Genomic DNA, 24,106 nt, shown 5'->3' with positions numbered 1-24,106 from the left:
TGATAGACTTTTAGGGCTGGAAGGAAGAGGCAATCATACTTGCTTACACCTACGAGTCCCAAATATTTAATAGTCATCAACAGCTTTTTAAATTCCTTAGGCTTTCAGGGATTTTAGGTTGGAAATTTCTAATCTGGTCCAACTCCTCCTTTCCTAGGTATAACATGTTTATTCATCAGTAGTCTCTTCTCAAACCAGCATTATAACACATTACACTACAATGTATCTAATCATAAGGGAAAACAGGTGGAAGTCTCCCAACCTAAGCACTGCCACAAGGAAAAAGCTGATGATTTTGAAAAATAAAAATGGGGAAAAGCATGTTCGAAGCAGTGCATACCTCCTGTTCTGCCTGATAAAGCTTGACAGTGATGTTCCTCTGGAAACCCACATCACTGGCATCGTAAAACACCCCGAGACTCGTAATAACGATTGGATAGAGAACCCGGAAGCTCACGCTGACAACTCGGTCCTCAGACAGCCCTGATGAAGTGTCTTCCGAAAGACCGAATGCTTCAATCTCCTGATTCAGAGCTAAGGAAGTAATAATGAGAAAAGGAGTTTTACACAATCAAACACAATCTTTCACTTTACCAATATGAAGTACGCTTGATAGCAAAATCTAGATTTGTTATATAATTCTTTCACAAATGGCAATACATTTTTTAAGTGCTTCAGAAATACTACTGCTTTCAGAAAGAAAAAAAAAACTTAATTTTTTAACAACAAAATTTTCAGCCACATCTTAGCAAAATAATTATTAGAGGTACTTTAATAAACTTTTGCATATGCATATGTGCCTCTGTATGTATAAACACTATAGGGGAATATTAAACTTAAAGGTTGGATAAATGGGGATATTAAATACAGTACTAACTGTAGTCATAAATAATGAGTACATTTAGTCTTGCTCTGCAAATTCCAAAAATCCTACTGCACAATGAGCAATTTCTGTGATGTCGGGCAGTTATCACCATACAGAAGTAACTGAAATCAATTCAAATAGCACTGAAAAATTCTAGCCATATAGTATTGACAAAGATAAACACATTAAACACAGCATTTCTGACCACCACCTATGTGCCACATACCATCAAATTTAATCTTTACAGCTACCCTATGTGGTTGTGGCATTATCTCCAGTTTACAGATTCAGAAAATGAACTCCAGAGATGTATCTGATTAAGGTCACAGAAAGTGACAGAGCAGAAATCAAACCCATATCTACTGACTTCAGATTCAGTGCTCTTTCTATTTCCCCAGAGTCTAATCAATGACAAAAGCAGGCCTTTTGGGATAACCTTATCAGCTACCATAAATGAATCAGGATAAACTACAGGAAACAGTTAATATGGCTGAATATATCAATGCCAGCTTGAGAAATAATTTGAAAACTTATTTTAAAAGATTATTCTACATTCTTCGTATGTTTTAGAGCTATGATTTTCCAATTCTGCAGGTCACAGTCCCTGATACAGGTTCCATTAGTTAAAAACATTTGCATTGTTTATAAAATATTTTATAAACATATTTATTCATATTTATAAAACATACATGCATTGTCAGTCAATGTATTCAATATCAATTAAGGTTACATTTTATTTTCAGATAAGCTGAAATTCCGTTTCCTTCCCACACTCCAGAGGATCATTTGGATCCCTACCTTAGAGTTCCTAGCGTGCTATTTTACGCTTAGTAGGTGCTCAATAAAATATGACTAAGTGGAATTGTTGGCTCCTGCTGCTGCTAAGTCACTTCAGTCGTGTTGGCTCCTACCCACTTACAAACATGAGCAGGTGGGAAAAAAGGAGGATACAGATTTTGTCATGGGTGGGGGCAAGCACTGGCCAGAGAGTCTAGACTCCAAATACACTGGACAGTAACAAAAATTTTTCTCTTTAATATTTTCAGTAAACAGGATATCCAAAGTGAAGCACATCTATTAAATTTAAAGATTATAACATACATATATTTATAAAATATACACATATTGTCAGTCAAGACATTCAATATTTAATAAAAATCACATTTTATTTTCGGATAAACAAATTGTTTTCTTCCCACATTTACCCAAATGATCCATTAGCCTGTGGGAAGAAAAGAGAATTTCTGTTTATCTGAAAATAAAATGTAATCTTAATACTGAATATACTGACAATATGTATATATTTTATAAATGAGAATGTGTAAATGAAATTATAGCCATCTAGAAAAATTATTTTCTATCTAAAACAAATGTACCTTGAACTTCAAGCCACCTGGACACAGGATAGCCTGCTGCTCTGATAATCCTATTAATCAAACTTCTACACATCCAGGGTATCATGAAGATTAATATTCATGATGACCTTAAGGTACTGAAATAAATCTAAATGCCATTTAAACCAAAGCGATAAAATCAGATTCTGAAAAACTAATTTAGCTATACCTATTTTTACAAATTGGTAACCTATATATTACATACGTGAAAATTTTCTATTAATGAAAATCTCCACTCCTTTACTATTAATGAATAACAGCACTTGAAATAATAGAAAGTCTGGTTAAAGGTGTCTTTAAATTTGGCTTGGCCTGGATTTGAATTTCAAACCTAATCTGTTCTCTTACATCATCAGTAATACAATATTTTATTAGGTTCATGGTCCCTTTGGGCCCTCAGTGAAAGTTAAAGGACCCTCTCCCCAGGAAAACACAATTATACATAAAACTTTACTTACAATGTTAACTAAATTCATAGACATCCTAAGTAAGAAACCTCTGTTTTACAATACAGACCTGAAAATATGGTCCAATTTATTTGAAAAGCTGATTACAACCCAATTTTATAAAAAGGTGGGTTTTAAAAACATAACAGTATTAAAAGCTGAACATATCCCAGAACTAAATACTTCATATGTATCAACTTATTTCATGCTCAAGTCAGTCCTGATACTGACAGTATAACACTTTTACCTCCAGTTTACAGATCAGGACACTGAGGTTGCAAGTGGTAAGTAACTGTTTGAAGGTCATACAGCTAGGAAATGGCACAGCCTAGATTTAAAGCTAGGAAGCCTGACTCCAGAGCCCTTACTCCTGACCATTACTCTGCTGCTACCTACACAAGCAAGGTGCACGTAATTATACACACGTGACAGCTCTTAAAACACCTGAAGTCATAACCAGTAGATTCAAGATGTGGGGAAGTTTCATCTCCCTCAGAACCAGAGCTGAACATAATAGGAAATGCTAATAAATAAAGGTATAAAGTTATCACCTTCCTAAAATTGCTTCCCTGGCAACAGAGAACCTAATTAGGACCACCTGTCTTTAATCTCATCAGCGCTCCCACAAATTTTTAACTCTAAGGAATAAAAAAATATTATTGTGTTTTCTTTCTTTTTTTTTTTTTTTACTATTTGTTTCTTTTGTAGCTTAGGCAATAGTTCTTAGAGAAAGGTGATTCATAATATCTGTATCAAGGTTATTATAAATCAACAGGCTGGTGAAATCAGCAGTTTTCTGTAAGTTTAAACTTTTCTAACTCAGGATTTATCTACACACAAGGAATTTCCAGATGCGTGGGAACCATACTGAAAAATAAACTCTCCTGGATCCTAAAATCATATATATATTCATAAGGAATCTTCACAGATGCGCAAAGTGGTTAGTCTGTCAGAAAGGATGAAAGATAAATTTCGATGAAAGTTTGATTTTAGTCTGCCAAAAACAGACTGCCATACTATTCATCTCAACAACTCTTCTTAACATCAAATTTGTACGGTAGTTCCCCCCGCCCCTTAACTGCAGTTCCGCTTTCCCAAGTTTTCAGTTATCTACATTTAACTATGGTCCAAAAACATTAAATGAAAAATTCCAGAAATAATTCACGAGTTTTAAACTGCGGGCCCTTCTGAGCAGCATGATGAAATTCTGAGCCATCAGGCTTGGTCCTGCCTGGTACGTGATCATCCCTCTGTCCAGCACACCCCACCCATTAGTCACTCAGCAGCCGTCTGGGTTATCTGATCAACCATCCACGCATTGCAGTGCTTGTGTTCAGGTGACCCTTATTTTATGTAAATAAGGCCTCCAAGGGCAAGAGTGGTGATGCTGGCAACTCAGATGTGCCAAACAGAAGCCAGAGTAGAAGTGCTTCCTTTAAGTGAAAGAGTGAAAGCTCTCCACTGAATAGGGAAGAAAAAAAATCATAGTTGAAGTTGCTTAAGATCTACCATAAGAACAATAGTCTATCTGTGAAACTGTGAAGGAGGAAAAAGAAATCTGTGTTAATTTTGCTGTCACAATTCAAACTGCCAAAGTTACGGCCATGTGTGGTCAGTGCTTAGTTATATGGAAAAAGTATTAAATTTGCACAGTAAGATACTCTGGGAGACAGATCATACTCACATAACTTTTATTATAGTATGCTGTTATAACTGTTCTGTTACTACTTACTGTTGTTAACCTCTTACTGTGCTTAATTTATAAATTAAACTGCATCACAGGTATGGATGAACAGGGAAAAACAGCACACACAGGATTTGGTTCTACGCAAGATTTCAGGCATCCATGGGCTGGGGGGAGGTCGTGGAATGTATCGCCCGTGGTAAGGGAGGACCACTGTATACAGCAGTGGTAGGGCTGAGGAAAAGACTTACCTGGATTCGTGATGTTGAGTAGTTTGCAGGAATAAGGATCCTCCCTGTCCTCCACAGGTACACTGCAGCCATGAGCACCTATTATGAACTTCACAAGGACACTGAGAGATGTGTTGGCATTAACATCAGTTACTCATCTTCACCTCGCACATGCATGCTTCTTCATGCCCATTTCAGAGCTTTTACTTTGAGACAACTTGTATTTATTAGGATTAATTCTAACTTTATTCTTCTGGTCTAGCAAAAAGGGGGAACAGGCAAATCAGAAGTTGCTAACTGCCAAGTGACTGACGTGGAAGCCCTCTGCCACAGGACTATGTTAGAGCAAGGCCGGCCACCAGCACACATTCAGGCCATTTAACTGCAAGCCATGGTAAAGACAACTTCTCATGCCCACACCTAAAAACTTGTCTCTATCAGTAAGCTTCTTCACTCACTTCCTTCTCTTTCAGAAAGTGTTCCTTTTACTCAAGAGTAGCCTTTCTAGGCCAAGGCAGGGAACATGGATTCGATCCCTGGTCCAGTAAGATCCCACATGAGTCGCAACAAGAGAAGCCAACGCAATGAGATGCCTGTGCACCACAACTAGAAATTAGCTCCTGCTCACCACAACTAGAGAAAGCCCACGTGCAGCAACAAAGACCCAGCACCGCCAAAAAATAAATAAATTAAAAAAAATAATAATAAAAGCAGTCTTTCTATCCCAGGAGAGGACTTCTCTCTGAGATCTTGCTTCACTAGCCACCTGTAACCCACGGCTCCTTCCCTACACATAATAAATACAATGAAGTCCTGATGTTAATCTTTATCCACCTTCCTTCCTTCCGTGTCCCCATCCTTTCTTTCCTTTACAGTGAAGTCCTACAAGGGAACAACTAAAATTGCAGACTCTGGTTTTCCCTTCTCATTTTATACCACAAAAATTTTAGTTTCAGCATGCACCACTCCCATAGAGATGTCTACTACGAGTAGAACTAGCGACCTGCCGCTCGATCCACACTCCTTACCCTCCCCTACTTGGCCTTCCTGGGCCTGGACGGGGCAGGTCTCCTTAGAGAGCTCTCCTCCTTTTTCCCGTGGCCCTGCTCGGCGGCTCCCCAGCTCTCCCAGCCCAGCCTGTCCACCGAGTGGACCTCACCCCAAGGCTTTGCCCATGGATCACTTCTTACTCAACTCACTCTTTTTCCTTTCTCTCTTTGGACATTTTTTTCTGGCCTCGTCACACAGCATTTGGGATTTTAATTCCCTGACTAGGGATCAAACCCAAGCCCTCTGTAGTGGAAGCGTAAAGTCTTAACTACTGGACCACCAGGGAAGTACCTCCCTGGACAATATTTATTCCTAAGGCTTCAACAAGCCTGGGAGTGATTCCTGAATTAGCATCTCTAGCTTGGACCCATCTTCTAAGGAAAAGATTCACAAATTCAGCGTACATTTTCAGCTAGACGGCCCACAAACAGCTGTGTGCTACAGCCTGCTCCCATTGCACCATGAGGGCCAACTATAAAATTTTCAAGAATTTTGTGAGCTGGTTATTAAGCACAGATTTTACTAAAAATTAAATTATATAAACTTACAATTAAATACATTATATTAAGAACAAATGAAACCAATGCTCAGATTCATCATGTCTTCACTGTCTCACTATCACCTCTGCTCCTGAGGTCATGCCTACCTGCTGTATCTGTGTGGCGGGGGTATTACAATGCTTGCCGCTGCTTATCTTCCCCAAGTCTGTGTCTAGAGACATACATAGCTTGGAACTGGCCACAGTGGTAATACTTACACCATGGAAACTGGCATGCACTCCAAATAAATAAAGGTTTGATTTATTGTTCTGTTGACTGTCCAGAGTTAAAGTGATGGAGAAAATGTTAGTAATGCAGATTAAACTTAAAACTTGTGGATACACGTATAACTGATTCACTTTGCTGCATAACAGAGTAACACTACATTGTAAATCAACTATACTCCCAATAAAGATTCAGTTCAGTCACTCAGTTGTGTCCAACGCTTTGCAACCCCATGGACTAAAGCACGCCAGGCTTCCTTGACCATCACCAACTCCCGGAGCTTGCTCAAACTCATGTCCATCGAGTCAGTGACGTCATCCAACCATCTCATCCTCCAAGATAAAATAAAAAGCCTTAAAAAAAAACAAAACAAAACCACACACAGAAAACTTGTGGCCATTCCACAGTGAACAGTACAAAAAATTGAGGAAATACTCTTCCATTGTTCAAAATGTATGATCTGATTCAGCAAAGAGGTCACTCACTTCATTGACTCAGAGTTTTGTCACATACCATAGTTGCCATTTTAGTTTTACACTTTAAATATTCATGTCAGAATTATACTCTTGTCAACTGCAGCAACAAGCTGGTTACAGATACAAAAGTCTAGCAAATGATGAAAACACTCTGAGAATCAACTGGCTATATGAAGTCAGAGACTTTTATAAACATTAGTTTCTGTCAATGATATGCTACACAGCCTTTGTGTCAGTAAAATTTATAACAAACATACACATACAAATAAGCATGCTTTTCTTCAGACAGCCGGTGGATAAACATTTAACAGCACACCCCTGACTGCAGGTACCTCAAACTCAACCAATCTACACCTGAGCTCCTTTCTCATGAAACCTGCTCCTCTCAACTCGTACTCTTTGTCTCGATGGATGATTTCATTATTCTCCAAGTTAGAAAGCTAGCAATTATCCTAGCATTCTCCTTCTCTTTCTACATTCAATAGCCTTATTTTCTTAAAAAGTCACCACTTTAGCTCAGCCCTTAGCAGTCCTTGTCTAAATGGGTCTCCCCCACCCCCTGAACTCTCAACACACTGGCTGCTGCCCACCTCTCAGTTATAAGCCCTCCCTCCTCTCCTTTTTACATGATATTCACTCTCTCTGCCCCTCTTTCCCTCCCCAGTGCTCTCTCACACTTAGCCACAAACACATACACCCCCTCCTCCATAATCTCTGCACGCCAGCCTTACAGAATCACACAGAAATGTATGGAGTTTCCCAAATACTCCAAGCTATTCTACATTTACTTACATCACAGCACACATAACATTTTATTATACTACTACATCTCTTTCCTTCTACTAAACTCCAAGCCCCCATAAAGACTCAGGCTAGACTGGATTTATCTATACATAGCACACCACCTGCACACAGGATAACAAACACTTGAGAAATTGACAATTTACAGCTTCACTACAAAGGTTTTTAATTAAATAAGGTCCTTGAAATGTATGTGGAGTCTGGCTCCTTCAGCAAAATACAAGATTTGAAAGTAAGCCATAACCACAGAAATGCAAAGGCTTTCTTTTACTAACAGCCAATTATGCCAGAATCCTTTTTACAAACTAGGATATAGCTGTTTAGAATAAAGGTATAAACAGAAATGAACAAATGTGTTAAATTATTGCAGATATTTACCGAATTTAAGCTACCCTAGTCTTACCAGGTCCACAAAATTACTCTGCCCCAGGAAAAAGTATTTAGCTAATATCTATTTTTATATAGATATCCCATCATTTTAATAAAACAAATCACCAAGCTTACTTAATTTAAAGCACTAGTGCTATGATATCAAATAAACTATTGATGAGAGCCTGAATGTTAAACCTACTCATTATATGTAGCTCTCAATCATCCCCTCAATAGTTGCTGAGTGTCTTATTCTGCCAAGTTAGGTTCCAGGTTTCACACCAGTGAAAAAAGCTGACGCCCCTATGCTCATAAAACATAGTCTAGTGGGGAAAGACAAAATTTGTAAATATACAACTAAGTATAATAAACATGCTAGCTTGTGATATGTATTATAAAAAAAAATTAAGTCCAGTAAGTGAGGACAGAGCTGGAATGGCACTGCTGAGGTGACCTCTAAGCAGAGGCCTGAAGACAGTGAGGCAGTGAGCCAGGGGGACGCGCAGTGGAAGAACGGCACAGACAGGGGGATGGCTAGTGCAAAGGCCCTGAGGCAGGAGCACATTTAAGGGATTCAAGACAGTAATGTGCCCAGTGCAGGGGCAGCAGACACAGACAAGGCCAAAGGCCACAACAGAGGCCCGGGACTTCACTCTGAGCAAGAAGAGAAGTTAGTGGAGGCGCATGAGCAGAAAATTGGCATAACTTGACTATTTTTAAAAGGCTCACTCTAGCTACAGTCTGGAAAATAAAACATAAAGGATCAAAGGTGGAAGCAGAAAAGTTCAGACACAGAGGATCCTGCAATAATCTAGGTGAGGGGTGATGGTGGCCTGGACCAGTGCAGTGGTTCTGGCGGCAGTGGTGCAGGTGGGGAGAGGCTGGATTCCAGATTTGATGGAAAGGAAACACTGGGAAGATACGCTAGTAGACTGGATGTGGGTCAAGATAACACTGTACTATGAATTGCAAAAACCTATTTTTCTGATGCTTCGACATTCCCACCAACAGGCTGTGCGCATCCTGCCCAGATGACCAGGGTACACTCGGGTGACGAGGCTGGTCCTGCCACCAGTTCACCCTCTTGCCACCCCCGACCCCGACAGTGACCTAGTGACATTCAAACCCAGCAATGAAATGCCCTCACGCCTTTTGCTTGTACTCTCCTCCCTGACCCCAAATAAAGGCGCCTGCTACTGGGTCCTCCCTCTCTCTTGGCTCCCCACCTGCTTGGGTGAGTCTGTTCCCTGGACACTCCTCCTACATGGTTCCCTGCATTGGGGTGTTGGACCTCTCTCTCTAAGACCTGTGAGCATAATAAATCCTTTCATTTCCTATGCCTCAGGAAATTCCCAGTGTAATTTCCACTGCTGTGTTGGAATGATCCTTAAAGACCCCACAAGGGCGACTTACGCCTCCATTCACAACACAAACACCAAAGTTTTTGGTCTGAGAAACTGGGAGACAGGGGTCATTATTTTCTGAGCTGGGAAAGGCAATCAGAAGTGCAGGTTTCCAAGGTGGTTCTATAGCAGTGATGATTCCGAGGCCTTTCTATTAGCATTTCAATCATGAACTAGAGACACCTGTCTTGAAAAGAAATGGAAGGTGCTATGAGTAGGATAGGAAATCTATGAATGTCACTATCGGTGATGAGAAAATTCACAACCACAGCTCCCTGGTAGAGCTGCTCGGTCACACGCATGCCAGCTGCGTGTGATCCTGAGGGCCTTCTCTGCTTCTCACTGACGAGAAGTCACCAGGAGTCCAGGCTTCTCTGCCTCTCCTTCACTAGCCCCTTACTGCATAATCTTCAGAGGCTGCTTTCCCTGAGAAGACTCAAAGACCTTGGGCTCCTAACCAATAACTGAGCCATCTAATGCCAACACGTGACATGCTGGTACTCCCCTGATGGTCCAGTGGTCCAAGAATCCGCCTAGCATTGGAAGGCGCTCGGGTTCGATGCCTGGTTGGGGAACGAAGATCCCACACACCATGGGGCAACTAAACTAAGCCTGTGCACCACAACGAGAGAACCTGCACACTGCAACAAAAGACCCCACGTAATGCAACTGAGACCCAACAGCCAAATAAGTAAATATTTAAAAAAACAGATACAGCAACTGTACTCCAATATAAAATGAAATTAAAAAAAAAACGCAACATGTGACGTGCTATCAAAGCTCAGTCTGGAAGGGTGGCTGAGAAAAAGAGGATGGCAAACTACACAAATTGTAGACCACACACAACTCAACACCACCACAGAACAGAATAAACTAAGTGCATCTCTGTGAAGTCAGTCAAAAGCATATTTAGACACAAATTCATCTAATAGAAAACTACTCTGAAACAGAACCTTTTAAGGACTAGTCTTCTAAATAAAAGCAAAAAACCCCCAAAGCCAATAAACAAAAAGCAAACAAACTAACCAAACTAGGTATCTATAAAAACTAGGTATGTGAACCACTGAATATGGAATATAATCCTCTCCAACTATCTTTTGGCCTAAAATCCTGGTTAAGTTTACTTTTGGGGCTCAACTATGTGGAGAAAAAGCAAAATGGGATAGTCCTCTCTCCCGGGAAAAAGAGGCCACATATCTGAATTAATAGCTCTGACTATCCAAGAAGAGGTTTTTCAGAACACTTACTCAATATGGCAGGCAAGGTGTGAACTCAAAAAACCTACCGTTGACTTAACGCTGGATGTTGTATTAAATGCTTCAGCCAGGTGCTTCTTATCACATTGCGAAGTTGATGGTTATTGCGGGCTGACAGCACACCAACCACCACGTCATAGTGATTAGATTTCCACTGAGGAAATAAGGCCAACTGATCTAGAAATAAGCAACAATAAAATAAGCTGAAATGTCATGTCTCAATTACTGTTAAGTCCAATATGTAGCATACAAATGTTTATTACAAATAATATAAATATATGTTGATGCTTGTAAAAAAAAAAAAAGACAAAGAAATATAAAGAAAAACATTTTTAAAGCACTCGTAAACTCACCATGATATCCGCTGCTAACATTTTGGTGTAGCCTTTGTGTTTCCATACCTATACATGTATTTGTGCTCACATTGTATGTATGTAGGGCTTCCCTGGCAGCTCAGCTGGTGAAGAATCTGCCTGCAATGCAGGAGACCCCAGTTCAATCCCTGGGTCAGGAAGATCCCCTGGAGAAGGGACAGGCTACCCACTCCAGTATTCATGCGCTTCCCTGGCAGCTCAGCTGGTAAAGAATCTGCCTGCAATGCAGGAGACCTGGGTTCGATCCCTGGGTTCAGAAGATCCCCAGGAGGAGGGCATAGCAACCTACTTCAGTATTCTTGCCTGGAGAATCCCATGGACAGAGGAGCTGGTGGGCTACAGTCTGTGGGGTCACAGAAGAGTCAGACACGACTGAGCACCTAAGCACAGCACAGCTCATGTGTAAATTCTTAAAAACAAGTGAGATGTTTCTCATGAGAATCAGTTCAGAAGGTCAATATGGCATAAACCACACAACAGTAAGCAGCAAGAGCCAATTAAGCTACAGTCAGAATCCTGGCTCTTTAGCTATAAAAGTTATTTAACTTCTTATGCTTTAGTTTCCTTAAGTAGAAATGGGTGTAATAACACTTCTCATAGAGTTGTTGTAAAAATTAAACGAGAGAATGTGTATAAAGGTCCTGCTTTGGTACCAGGCAAACCGCAGCAATCAAGCAACTAACAACAGGTGTGCTTCCAAAGGTGCAGCCACACATTAATATTGGTGACTAAGTTTGGGAGATACAGTTGAAGGACTACCATGCTGGAAAGAATTAGAACCCTTATTTATGCCAATAAATTCTACAGGCAGCAAACATTTATCACTTAAATAGTAAAGAATGAAGAGGGGAAATAACATTTTTTTTCTTTTACTTTTTGGCTGCACCACAGAGCAAATGGGATCTTCCCTGACCAAGGACTGAACCCACACCCCCTGCAATGGAAGTCAGGAATCCTAACCACTGGACTGCCAGGGAAGTCCCTGAAATGCTTCTAGTTTGAAAAAAAAAAAAATCAAGTGACGTCTTTTTTTTTTTTTTTTACTGTCATATTTATGACTCATTTTCTATTGTCATTTAATGGACAAGATTACATTTTAAAAATCTGTCCTCAGAAAAAGATAGAAAGATATTTTGTCCCTATTTATCATCAGCAGTTTCAAAGCTTGTAAGCTAAAAGCCTATATATAGCTCTGATTAGGGATCCCATCTCATCTTTCTCCAGTGGTGAAAACTGATCCAAAATGTGTTCAAAAATAAATCATTGAAGGCCAGAGAGTGTTACTACACTAAACACAATGTTTTATATCCTATAGGATCTAGTTATTCAAAAGACAACAAAACTATGTTACTTCTTCAAGGGAGAATGATTTAAATGCTTATGTAAAATTAGCAATGACAACCCATTCCCTCCTCCTCCTTTATCAGAGAAATACTGGTAGTAAGTACATTTTATCGACAGCAGTGAGGCAAATGCAGTCATCCACACATAACTGACTGATTCTATAGCTGATATGCTGCACAGTATCAGTAAGAAGCTATTCAAATCCTTGTGCCTCAGTTTCCTAATCAGAGAAAACTGACACCAAAAAGCCTTTAGATGCTCTGTTTCATCTGTTTCAAAATGTCTTCTCAAAAGATTAAAAAGCTTTAAAAGATCAGAGGAAAAATTAAATGTATCCCAAATGCCTATCATTGACATCATGAGAAAACAAAGCTGCTGCACAAAAATTTCAACATAACTGAAACATCTCTTTAAATGCCAAACACCACTACCTTATTTTGGATCAGTAATCAAAATAGATCTTTTATTGATGGATTACATGAGGCATAATTCAACCTTTTCTTGGTAACAAAATCTCCTTAAAATTGTTCTCAAATCTCTCTTTCTCGACATTAATTCTAGCTGAAGCATCAACTCAGTTCCTTATCTTTCACTTGGACCTACAAGGGTATCCTAATGGTTTCACCCAGACCTCTTGAGATTTTTCTAAAAATAAATAAACAGACGCGAAGATAACCATGTGGTATGTGAAAATCTCACGGATTATCGCTGTAAAGTACTTTTTGATCTTATTTCACCTCTCTCTGCCACTGCCAATCCTCTCTGCTTCTAATCCATGTCTAAGTTGCTTCTGTTGAACTGTGTAACTTCACATACATTTCTCTTTTTCTTGCAGAAGAGAAGTACACGGCAGATTTTGGCCTTTAGAGAACTTCTACTTCCAGGAAAACAGTTTTCTAAAGACTCAACCGAAAAACTGTTACAACTAATTAACAAATTCAGTAAGATTACAGGATATATAATATACGAAAGTCAAGTGTATTTCTATTCAATATCAAACTATCAGAAAGAGAAATTAAGAAAACAAACCCAATTTTAATTGCATCAAAAAGAATAAAATACCTAGGAATAAATTTAACCAAGGTGGCAAAAGATCTGTACACTGAAAAGTATAAGATATTAATGAAATCAACTGAAAAACATAAAAACAAAAGATATCCCATGCTAATGGATCAGAAGCATTAGTATTGTTAAGATGTCCATACTAGCTAAAGCAATCAACAGATTCAGTGCAATCTCTATTAAAATGTCAAGGACATTTTTTTCACAGAAACAGAAAAAAAAATCCTAAAATTTGTATGGAACCACAAAGACCTTGAATAGCCAAAGCAACCTAGAGAAAGAAGAATGAAGCTGGAAACACCATACTGCCTGGTTTCAAACCGTATTATAAAGCTACGGGAATCAACACAGTACAGTACTGGCATTAAAACAGACGCACAGATCAATGGAACACAACAGAGAGCCCCAAAATAAACCCACACATATATGGTCCATTCAATTACAACAAAGGAGCCAAGAATATACCACAAGGAAAGGACAGTCTCTTAAGTAAATGATATTGGGAAAACTGGACAGCCACATGCAAAGGAATGAAACTGAACCACTAACTTACCACTATACACAAAAATCAACTCAAAACGGATTAAAAACTTGAATGTAAGACCAGACACCATAAAAGTCCTATAACAAAACACAGGCAAGTAAGCTCCTTGACAGTGGTCTTTGCAATAATTTTTTTAGATGTGACACTAAAAGCAAACGTAACAAAAACAAAAATAAGTAAATAAGACTACATTGTACTAAAAAGCTTCTGCACAGCAAAGGAAACCATCAACAAAATGAACAGGCAACCAACTGAACAGAAGATATTTACAAATCATATATCTGATTAATATCCAAAACACATTAGGAACTCATACAACTCAACAGCAAAAAAAACAAACGATCCTAGTTAAAATTGGGCAGAGGATCTGAATAGACATTTTTCCAAAGAGACATACAGCCTGCCATCAGGTATGGGAAACGGTGCTCAAAAATCACTAATCATCAGGGAAATGCAAATCAAAACCACAAGGAAATATCACCACACTTCCTGGCATGGCTATTATAAAAAAGGTAAGAAATAATACATGTTGGAGAGGATGTGGGGAAGAGGGAACTCTCATGCACTGCTGGCGGGAATGTAAACTGATGCAGCCACTATGAAAAATAGTATGGTGGTTCCTCAAAAAATTAAAAATAGAACTCCCAATCGATCCAGCAAAACCACTACTGGATATTTATCTGAAGGAAATGAAAACTTCCACTAGAAAAGACATATGAATGGAGATGATATGCATGATAGTGAACATGGGGATGCTCACTGCAGCATTATTTGCTATAGTCAAGATATGGAAGCAACCTAAGTATCCACTGGTGGATGAATGAAGAAAATGGATTCTTTATACATGAAGGAACGTTCCTCAGCCACAAAAAAGAAGGAAATCTTGCCATTTGCAACAACACTCAAGATCCTGCAGGCATTATGCTAAGTGAAGTAAGTCAGACAAAGACAGACTAATAAAACAAAACACCAAATTCATAGAGAACAGATTGGTGTTCACCAGAGGATGGGGGCAGGCATAACGGTATAAGGTACAAACTTCCAGTTATAAAATAATTAAGTTCCAGGGTTATAAAGTACAGCATGATGACAATAGTTAATAATACTGTATTGTGGAGAGTTGCCTGGTGGCCTAGTGGTTAGGATTCCAGGCTTTCACTGCTGGGGCCTGGGTTCAAACCCTGGTCAGAAAACAGATTCCACAAGGAGGGTCAAAAAAAAAAGCAAAACAAAACTGTATTGTATTTAAATGCTGCTAAACAGAGTAGGTCTTCAAAGTTCTCATCACAGGAAAAAGAAAACTGTAACTATGAGTGGTGACAGATGTTAACTAAATATATTATGGCTAACTATATATATTTCAGAATATACACGTTTCAAATCATTCAGCTGCACAACTGAAATAAGGTTTGTTGGTCAATTATACCTCAATTTTAAAAAAAGCCTGTGGTTTCTTCTACCACATATCATCACTGTGTATCAGTGCAACAGATCTGCGAATACTGTGTTAGACAGTATAAAACTCAAAGTAGACAGCTCCCTGGTGGCCTAGGGGTTAGGATTCGGTGCTTTCACTGCTGTGGCCCAGGTTTGATGTCTAGTCAGGAAACCAACACCCTGCAGGCTGCAAGGTTTGATGTCTAGTCAGGAAACCAACACCCTGCAGGCTGCAAGGCGCAACCAAGATTAAACACACAAACCCCTCCAAGTGGATGCTGCGTGAGAACACAGCCCCTTTCCAGCTCCCTTCTGCACTTTCCATCACTCTCTGCTCACTGTTACAAGCACAGGGTGGCCTGTTCGAGTCTCACGTCTGAAAACTGGAGAAAAAAAAACAACAACAAAAAACCCAAAACTAAAAAGTAAACACGGGCAAAAAATGATAATGCACAGAAAAAGAAATGTAAAGAGCCAACAAACCTATGAAAAACAGCTCAACGTCACTGGAAGTCAAGTGTGAAGGACAGCAATAAGACATTAGGTCCTCTCACATTCAAACTGACAAATATCTTCTTAAATGACAATGCCCTGATGGTCGGTATTTTCATACAGGCAGTTATTACCAGGAAAAGGCTACTCTCCTATGCTGCTGACGGGAATGTACTCTGGTACAGTATTCTGCGGGAAATTTCCCCAGGATACATCAAATACCTCCGAACTCTGTAACTTTTGTCCTTAGCTAAAAATACATTTTAAGAAATAACCAGTGATGCATTAAAAGATCTCTATACATCACAGAGTCATTTCTTAATAATGAAAAACTGCAAACTACATGAATACAACAAACAAGGCACTAGTTAAATAAATTACGGTGTATCCATATGCCAGAATACTACACAGCCACTGACATTATGCTTTAAACATATCATTAAATATTGTCTACATCTTATTGAGAAGCAGGTTATGAGATCTATGTACATATGAGATCTATGTACATGTGTACATAGAGTGTGTTAGTTGCAGAGGTGTCCAGCTCTTTGTGACTCCCTGACTATAGTCTGCCAGGCTCCTCTGTCCATGGAACTCTCCAGGCAAGAATACCGGAGTGGAAACTTCCTTCCTACTGGAGCCATTTCCTTCTCCAGGGGGTCTTCCTGACCCCAGAATCAAACCCATGGCTCCTGCACTGCACGCAAATTCTTTACCACCTTAGCCATCAGGGAAGCCCTATGTACTACATGATTCCGTTTACATAAAGCACATAAAGCCAGCAAATCTCTGCATTAAAGATCAGGATCCTGTTACCACTCCTGGCCATGGGAGCACGAAGGAAGCCTCTAAGGTGTCGGCAGTCTTCCTGTCTTTAATCTGGGTGCTGATTAGCTGGGTGTATGCAGTGTCTATCAGAACTGGACACAGAACAACGCACTGGTTACAGCCTGGGAATGGAGTACATCAAGGCTGTATATTGTCACCCTGTTTACTTAACTTATATGCAGAGTACATCATGCAAAATGCCGGGCTGGATGAAGCACAAGCTGGAATCAAGATTGCCAGGAGAAGTCTCAATAACGTTAGATATGCAGATGACACCACCCCTATGGCAGAAAGTGAAGAGGAACTAAAGAGTCTCTTGATAAAAGTTAAAGAGGAGAGTGAAAAAGCTGGCTTAAAGCTCAACATTCAGAAAACTAAGATCATGGCATCTGGTCCCATCACTTCTTAGCAAATAGATGGAGAAACAATGGAAACAGTGACAGACTTTATTTTCTTGGGCTCCAAAATCACTGCACATAGTGACTTCAGTCATGAAATTAAAAGACACTTGCTCCTTGGAAGAAAAGCTATGACAAACCTAGAAAGCATAATAAAAAGCAGAGACATTACTTTGCCAACAAAGGCTCGTCTAGTAAAGTTATGTTTTTTCCAGGAGTCATGTATGGATGTGAGAGCTGGACCATAAAGAAGACTGAGCACCGAAGAACTGATGCTTTTGAACTGTGGTGTTGGAGAAGACTCTTGAGGCTCTCTTGGACTGCAAGGAGATCCAATCAGTCCATCCTAAAGGAAATCACTCCTGAATATTCATTGGAAGGACTGATGCTGAAGCTCCAATACTTCGGCCACCTGATGCATAAAGCCGACTCACTGGAAAAGACCGTGATGCTGGGAAAGACTGAAAGCAGGAGGAGAGGGGACAACAGAGGACAAGATGGTTGGATGGCATCACGGACTCGAAGGACCTGAGTTTGAGCAAGCTCCGGGAGATGGTGAAGGACAGGGAAGCCTGACATGCTGCAGTCCATGAGGGTGCAAAGTCGGACACAACTGAGCAACTGAACAACAAATCCGGTTTGTGAAATTACATCAAGTTTACATTTATGTGCACTTTCCTGAATGTACATTATATATCAAAAAAATTTTTATACTAAATAATTCCCCAAACTTGTTTTATGTATGTACATTCAAAAACTGCCCAGTATAGATCATTTTTCTTTCTTTTTTTTTTAAAACTAATTTCAAAATTTTCTATAAGAAGCTTGTTTTACTTTTATAAGTAAAAAATTTAAATCATGGAATGTGAACAGATGGTCTATGAATGACAAATCCATTCATACTTTGCCAGTTTTATCCTCTTGATCCATTCCTTTAAATTACTGAGCACTTCCTACATTCACTGCTTTAGATGGCAAACATATAGCAATAAACAAATCTTCATAATGTCAAGAATCATTAAAACTACACAAAGCTCCCCAAAGGCAATGACCATTTCTCTTCTTTAATATGTAGTATACCCTGAGAGTCTGGCAATCTGCTAGCCTCTGCAATCAAAGTGGACATCGGAAATTTTATTGAACACCAGTGGAGGTAGAATTCAAAACTGAGTGTTCAAAATAAGCTCAAAGATCCTTAAAACTGAGATTGAAATTTCCACTCTTATGTGCATACTCTCAGATGACATCAACCACAGACAGGCAGAAACCTAGAAAATGAAGAAAACGTGCAAGTCCACCACAGATCTACTGATTAGGACAATCATTATACACACTACCAGCATGCTCTCACCAATTTCAGACGACACCCCCCTCCCCCTGCAAAAAAACCACCTCACTAGCATGGGCATTAGCCTCCATCAAACTACCACTCCTCTCTAACATTCACGAAGTGTTCACCATAAATCAGGCAGTGTTCTGGGTGTTTTATTAACAGAATCTTCACAATAACCCTATGAGGTCATCATCTTATAAATAAGGAAACCACAGAAGCGCTGAGACAAGATTAGCATTTAGGGATCATTTCAGATGAACCAGCCCTAGGTGAAACTACTAAGCAAGCTCAATTTGTCTTTGACCTTCTACTTGCCCCATGTCAGTTTCCATTTAACAAACTATGAATACCTTGAGGGCTGAGGCTAAAACCCCAGCGCTCTAAAGATTTGTTGAACGGCTATGCTTCTTTCCTTTCTTGGTTTCCTTCTTCCCAAATATCCTAGAGAGAGAAGACTTCTTTTGTCACATCATTTTTCTAAGTTAACTGCTAAATTAATTCCTGCTAAGGCACAACCCAAAAGCAGCACATGAAAATTGAGATATCCTGTATCGTTCTTCTCCAGCTCAAATGGCTGGCTGTGCCTCCATAGTCCTCTCCTCACCCCAGATGCATGGGATTTCACAACAGAAGAGCTGCTTGCTCTTCATCAGCTGTTCTCCTGACCAGGTTTCACCTGTTCAAGGTCCTTAGAACAGCATGCCTGAGTGCTAAGTTGCTTCAGTCACGTCTGACTCCTTGCAACCCTATGGACTGCAGCCCGCCAGGCTCCACTGTCCATGGGAGGATTCCCCAGGCAAGAACACTGGAGTGGGTTGTCGTGCCCTCCTCCAGGGAACCTTCCCGACCCAGGGATCATACCCGGGTCTCTTAAGTCTACTGCATCGGCAGGCAGGTTCTTGTACCACCAGCACCACCTAGAAAGCCCCACATTAGAACAGCACCAGACACTAACCCACTGCCTCACTGCATTCAGCTTCCTGCCCGACTGTGACCACGAGCGACCTCCCCGACCGCTCTCCTTAACACAACAGCACACCATTCTGTCTTCTTACGCTGCTTTATTTTTGCCACCACACTTATCACTCTCCCCTATGACACTGAATAATTACTTTCCTATGTTCTGTCTTCCCTTCAAAATTGTAAACTGCATGAGGGCAGGGACATTATCTTGATTACTGCTTAAATTCCACGCCTACAACAGGAGTTGGCAGTGAGACAGCTCTCAAACATTTGTAGAGTCAGCTGCAAGTTAGAGAGCCTTTCTGAATATTCAGGGGAGATAAATCTCCCTTTTGAAAAATACTGCCATGACTTAATGAAACTGAAGACAGACAAAGAGGCAGAAAAGAGAACAAAAACGAAACTTAAAATGTAAATACAAGGGACGAATACTAACAAACTTTTGGGTTTTCTCTCTCACTTTAGGCTTAAGGGATAAGGGCTGAAATGTAAAAATGCTCAAATGTTTTAGTTTGAACTGGTGACAACACGATGAGAAAAGGATTTGTGGGAAATTTTAGCAATTGAGATGCTTCTATTGTTTTTAGTTTCAAAAGTACCAAAAGTGCAAAAGGAAAAGTTAGGACTCTCCAAGGTTTCACTTAGATTAAAATACTCTATTTACTATTTGACTGGATGTACAATATCCATTTTAAGTCAAAGTTAACTTACACAACTAGTACTGAACTCCTCACTAAGAGCTGTGTCCCTTTCCAAGGTCTCCTTCCTCCTTTCCTTAATCTAGCCTGGTCTCACAAGATGACAGATAAGGCAGGATCAAAACTAATGGAGGGGGGTAAAACTTAACTCTTAAAAGGAAAAAAACTGTTTACAAAGTTACTTTTAATACTTTGAGGTGAGCCCACAGGAATTTAAAAAAAAAAAAACAAAAAAAACTAGGAAGGAGTAACCCCTTTACCCCCAAGAGTGGTCCAGGGAAGACTGGCTTCTTGAGTGGAAGGTACCACAAGAGAGAGAAGAGAGACCCAGTGTAGACTCAGGGCAAAGGGCGTGCCTTTGGGGCTGGGAGCACTATGAGAAAATGCAAGCATGGTGGGACAAGCTCCAGGAACAAAGACAAGCATCAAGAGGGTTGGATATGAAGCCATAAAACTTACAGACTGGAGCAAATAATTTTTAACACAAAAGACCCCAAATAGCCAAAACAATCTTAAGAAAGAACAGAGCTGGAGGAATGAGGCTCCCTGACTTCAGACTACACTATAAAGCTACAGTCATCAAAATAGTATGGTAGTGGGACAAAAACAGACACACGCATCAGTGGGAAGAGAGAGCCCAGAAATAAACGCACACACTTATGGTCCATAATCTATGACAAAGGAGGCAAGATGAGACAATGGGAAAAAATCTCTTCAGGAAGTGGTGCTGGGAAAATCACACAGCCACATGTAAAAGAACAAAATCAGAACATTCTCTAACACCAGAAACAAAAATAAACTCAGAATGGATTAAAGACCTAATGTAAGACTCAGTTCAGTTCAGCCGCTCAGTTGTGTGTGACTCTTTGCCACCTCATGGACCGCAGCACGCCAGGCCTCCTTGTCCATCACCAACTCCCGGAGCGTACTCAAACTCATGTCCATCGAGTTGGAGATGCCATCCAACCATCTCATCCTCTGTCATCCCCTTCTCCTCCCGCCCTTAATCTTTCCCAGCATCAAGGTCTTTTCAAATGAGTCAGTTCTTCGTATCAGGTGGCCAAAGTATTGGCGTTTCAGCTTCAACATCAGTCCTTCCAATGAAAATTCAGGACTGATTTCCTTTAGGATTGACTGGTTGAATCTCCTTGCAGTCCAAGGGATCTCAAGAGACTTCTCCAACACCACAGTATATAACCTTACATATAATCTAATGTAAGATTAGATACTATAAAACTCTTTGAGGAAAAAACAGGCAGAACACTCTTTGCCATAAATCACAGCAATATGTTTTTGAATCCATCTCCTAAAGGAAATAAAAGCAGAAATAAACAAATGGGATCTAATTAAACTTAAAAGCTTTTGCACACCAAAGGAAACCACTGACAGAAACAAAAAGCCAATCTACTGAATAGGAGAAAATATTTACAAACAATATGACCAATGAGTGACTGACATCCAACATATATAAACAGCTCATACAATTCACCATCAAAAAGCAACCCAATTAAAAAATGGGCAGAAGAACTGGAGACACTTTTCCAAAGAGGAAATGCAGATGGCCAACAGGCACATGAAAAGATGCTCAAGATCCCTAATCATTAGGGAACTGCAAATCAAAATCACATAGAGATATCACTCCACACTTGTCAGAAAGGCTATCATCTAAAAGAATACAGTGTTTTTGCATGTTTATGGACCCTAAAAGATATTTAGGTCATAAATATCCCAAGTACACTCTAAAAATAAATTCCAGTAGAGCTCACTCATCAAACCACACACACAAAAAAAAAACTTGTAAAATACAAACACAATGAATCTTACAGAACATTATATATATATATATATATATATATATATAGTGCTCTATATATATAGCACTCTTTCCTCAGGTCCATTTACAAAAGTCTAAAAAAAAGAAAACAAAAACAAAATCCTAACCTGTTAAGTAAAATGTCCTGAAATGCTGCACTTTCATTAAATCATTTAAATAGTATCTTAATTCTATTCAGGTCACACAAACAGTCTTTTCAAAGAGCTTGTAGCTTGTCTAAGAGAAAAGGATTTTAAGAGAGTGTTACCAGAATAAAGAACTCCAATTATAACAATGAGACTGCTTTGAGGATTGCCAAATTAGTTTCTATACTTTCTACTTCTAAGTTAAGGCACAGAGCCATCTCAGGATTGCAAATATTCAATTCTAATCCTTAAAAATACTGCACAAGCAAACAACTGTCTTGGGAAGAAGTGGTAAGAAAAAAATTCCCAATGTAGTTAAAAACCAAAATGACTATTATCTCATCTTTACAACAGCCTTCCAGGCTTCTTTATATAATATGTCCTAGGGCAAGCCCTTAAAAAAGAAGACAAGGAAAAAAAAAAAAAAAAAGAAACCTTAAGTCTTAGGAGCGGTGGAATTCATTAACAGCAAATCCACTGGGCTGTGGGCAAAGCATTCTATTTATCAGGCTGTGAAGCGAATATAAAGGTTTTCCCACGAAAGAAAAACTTTTAGAGCAAACGGTTAACATAGTTAAAGAACTCGATACTATCGTGTATGTTTCATTAGCAGGCTTTGCAAAGGAAACTCCCAGGAACAACTTAACTCGCAGCCATTCCCTACTTCATGCCTAAATTTGTTCAGCAGACTTACATCAGAGTTTTCAAAGAATACAAACTGCAATACCTTTTTAAACCAAACTTATTCCTTAAAAGCAAAACCCAGCTACCTTTTAAAACACGCACAAATGTGATCCCTGGCCTCAAAGTCTTGACCGAATAAGGCCAACAATTTGCGCAGGAAAAAAGCAACCTGGTAGCCCCTCGCTGGGCTGAACAGCAGCCGCTCGGGGCAGAAGGACCCACGGGGCTTTGCTCCCGGACAGGCGCCGGGCGGCCCGGGCCAGGCCTGGGGACAGCCGGAGGACTTGCGGTCGCGTGCACCGGCCTTGTGGCCATTGAGAAACGCGGGGAGGTGGGAAGCGCCCTCAAGTTTGCCCGATGTTAACACCCCGCGGATAAAGAGGATTATTTGTTTCATCTGCGGACCTTCGCGTCGGGCCGCCCTCCCCCCAGTCCGGGACCCGCGAAGGAAGCCGCCGGGAGGCTCGGAGCTGGCCTCCCCGCCTCGGGGCTGCCCGGCCCGGCCCCAGGTCCTCACCTGCCGGGCCAGCCCCCGAGGCGCGGGCGGGCGGCGGGGAGCGCAGCCGCAGCCAGAGGTGCAGCGCGGCCCCGAGCACACACGGGCACAGCAGCACCAGCCAGTTTCGCATTGGCCGCCCCCGCCGGCTCCACCTCGCGCCCCCGCCGCGCGCCGGGCTCTCCCGCGTCCCGGTGGAGAGAGAGGGGACCTGCAAGTCGGGAGGCCCAGGGGCAGCGGCCGACTCCCGCACGACCACTCCGGGGACACCCGCCCTCGCGCCCGCCGCCGTCTAGGTTCCTCTCGGCTCCAGGGCCCGCGACTCACGTTCCTCCGACCGCGGGCGGCGGAGGATCAGCCGGTCGGAGCCCCGCCTCCTCCGCTGGGCCTTCCCCCAGCCCCGCCTACCTTTTCTCTCACTTGCCCCGCCCCCTTCTCGCAGCCCCACCCGCTCCCACAGCTAGCCGGGAGTTGAAGTCCCACCCTGGGCTCAAGAAAGGAGTGCACCAATCATTCCGGGGCTGATAAACCATATTTCCCATAATCCTAAGAGCTCGCTTCCGTCACTCGGCCGTCGCGAAGGCGAAGCGCGAGCATGCCCACATAGAGCGTGCCCGTAATCTTCCTCGAGGCCTACTGCCCCCCGATGGCCGAGCAGAGGTAGTGCGGGACCGCCCTTGACCGGAGAGGGAAACACAGCTGAGGTGAAGTGCGCTGACAGCCTAAGGTGTAGAGGCTTCAGACTCTTCCTTTAAA

At 40.9% G+C, this 24,106-nt stretch overlaps 1 protein-coding gene across 3 annotated transcripts in view; it reads right to left on the bottom strand.

Annotated features, from left to right (window-relative positions):
• B3GALNT2 (beta-1,3-N-acetylgalactosaminyltransferase 2) overlaps positions 1-23,667 on the bottom strand; it is a 57,610-nt gene extending 33,943 nt beyond the window's left edge. For 2 of the 3 annotated variants that reach the window (XM_061161443.1, XM_061161444.1), the window contains exons 1-4: positions 23,372-23,667; positions 10,768-10,915; positions 4,641-4,741; positions 341-534 (exon numbers count right to left, since the gene is read on the bottom strand). In XM_061161443.1, coding sequence (XP_061017426.1) covers positions 341-534; positions 4,641-4,741; positions 10,768-10,915; positions 23,372-23,483 — 555 coding nt within the window. In that variant the 5' untranslated portion in view covers positions 23,484-23,667. The remainder of the gene's footprint in view (positions 1-340; positions 535-4,640; positions 4,742-10,767; positions 10,916-23,371) is intronic. The other variant, XM_061161445.1, reaches the window with a different exon arrangement.
• Positions 23,668-24,106: the final 439 nt, after the last annotated feature.

Source organism: Dama dama, chromosome 15, assembly GCF_033118175.1.
Source record: "Dama dama isolate Ldn47 chromosome 15, ASM3311817v1, whole genome shotgun sequence".
Taxonomy (NCBI): Eukaryota; Metazoa; Chordata; class Mammalia; order Artiodactyla; family Cervidae; genus Dama; species Dama dama.
This window is presented reverse-complemented; position numbering and strand designations above follow the sequence as displayed.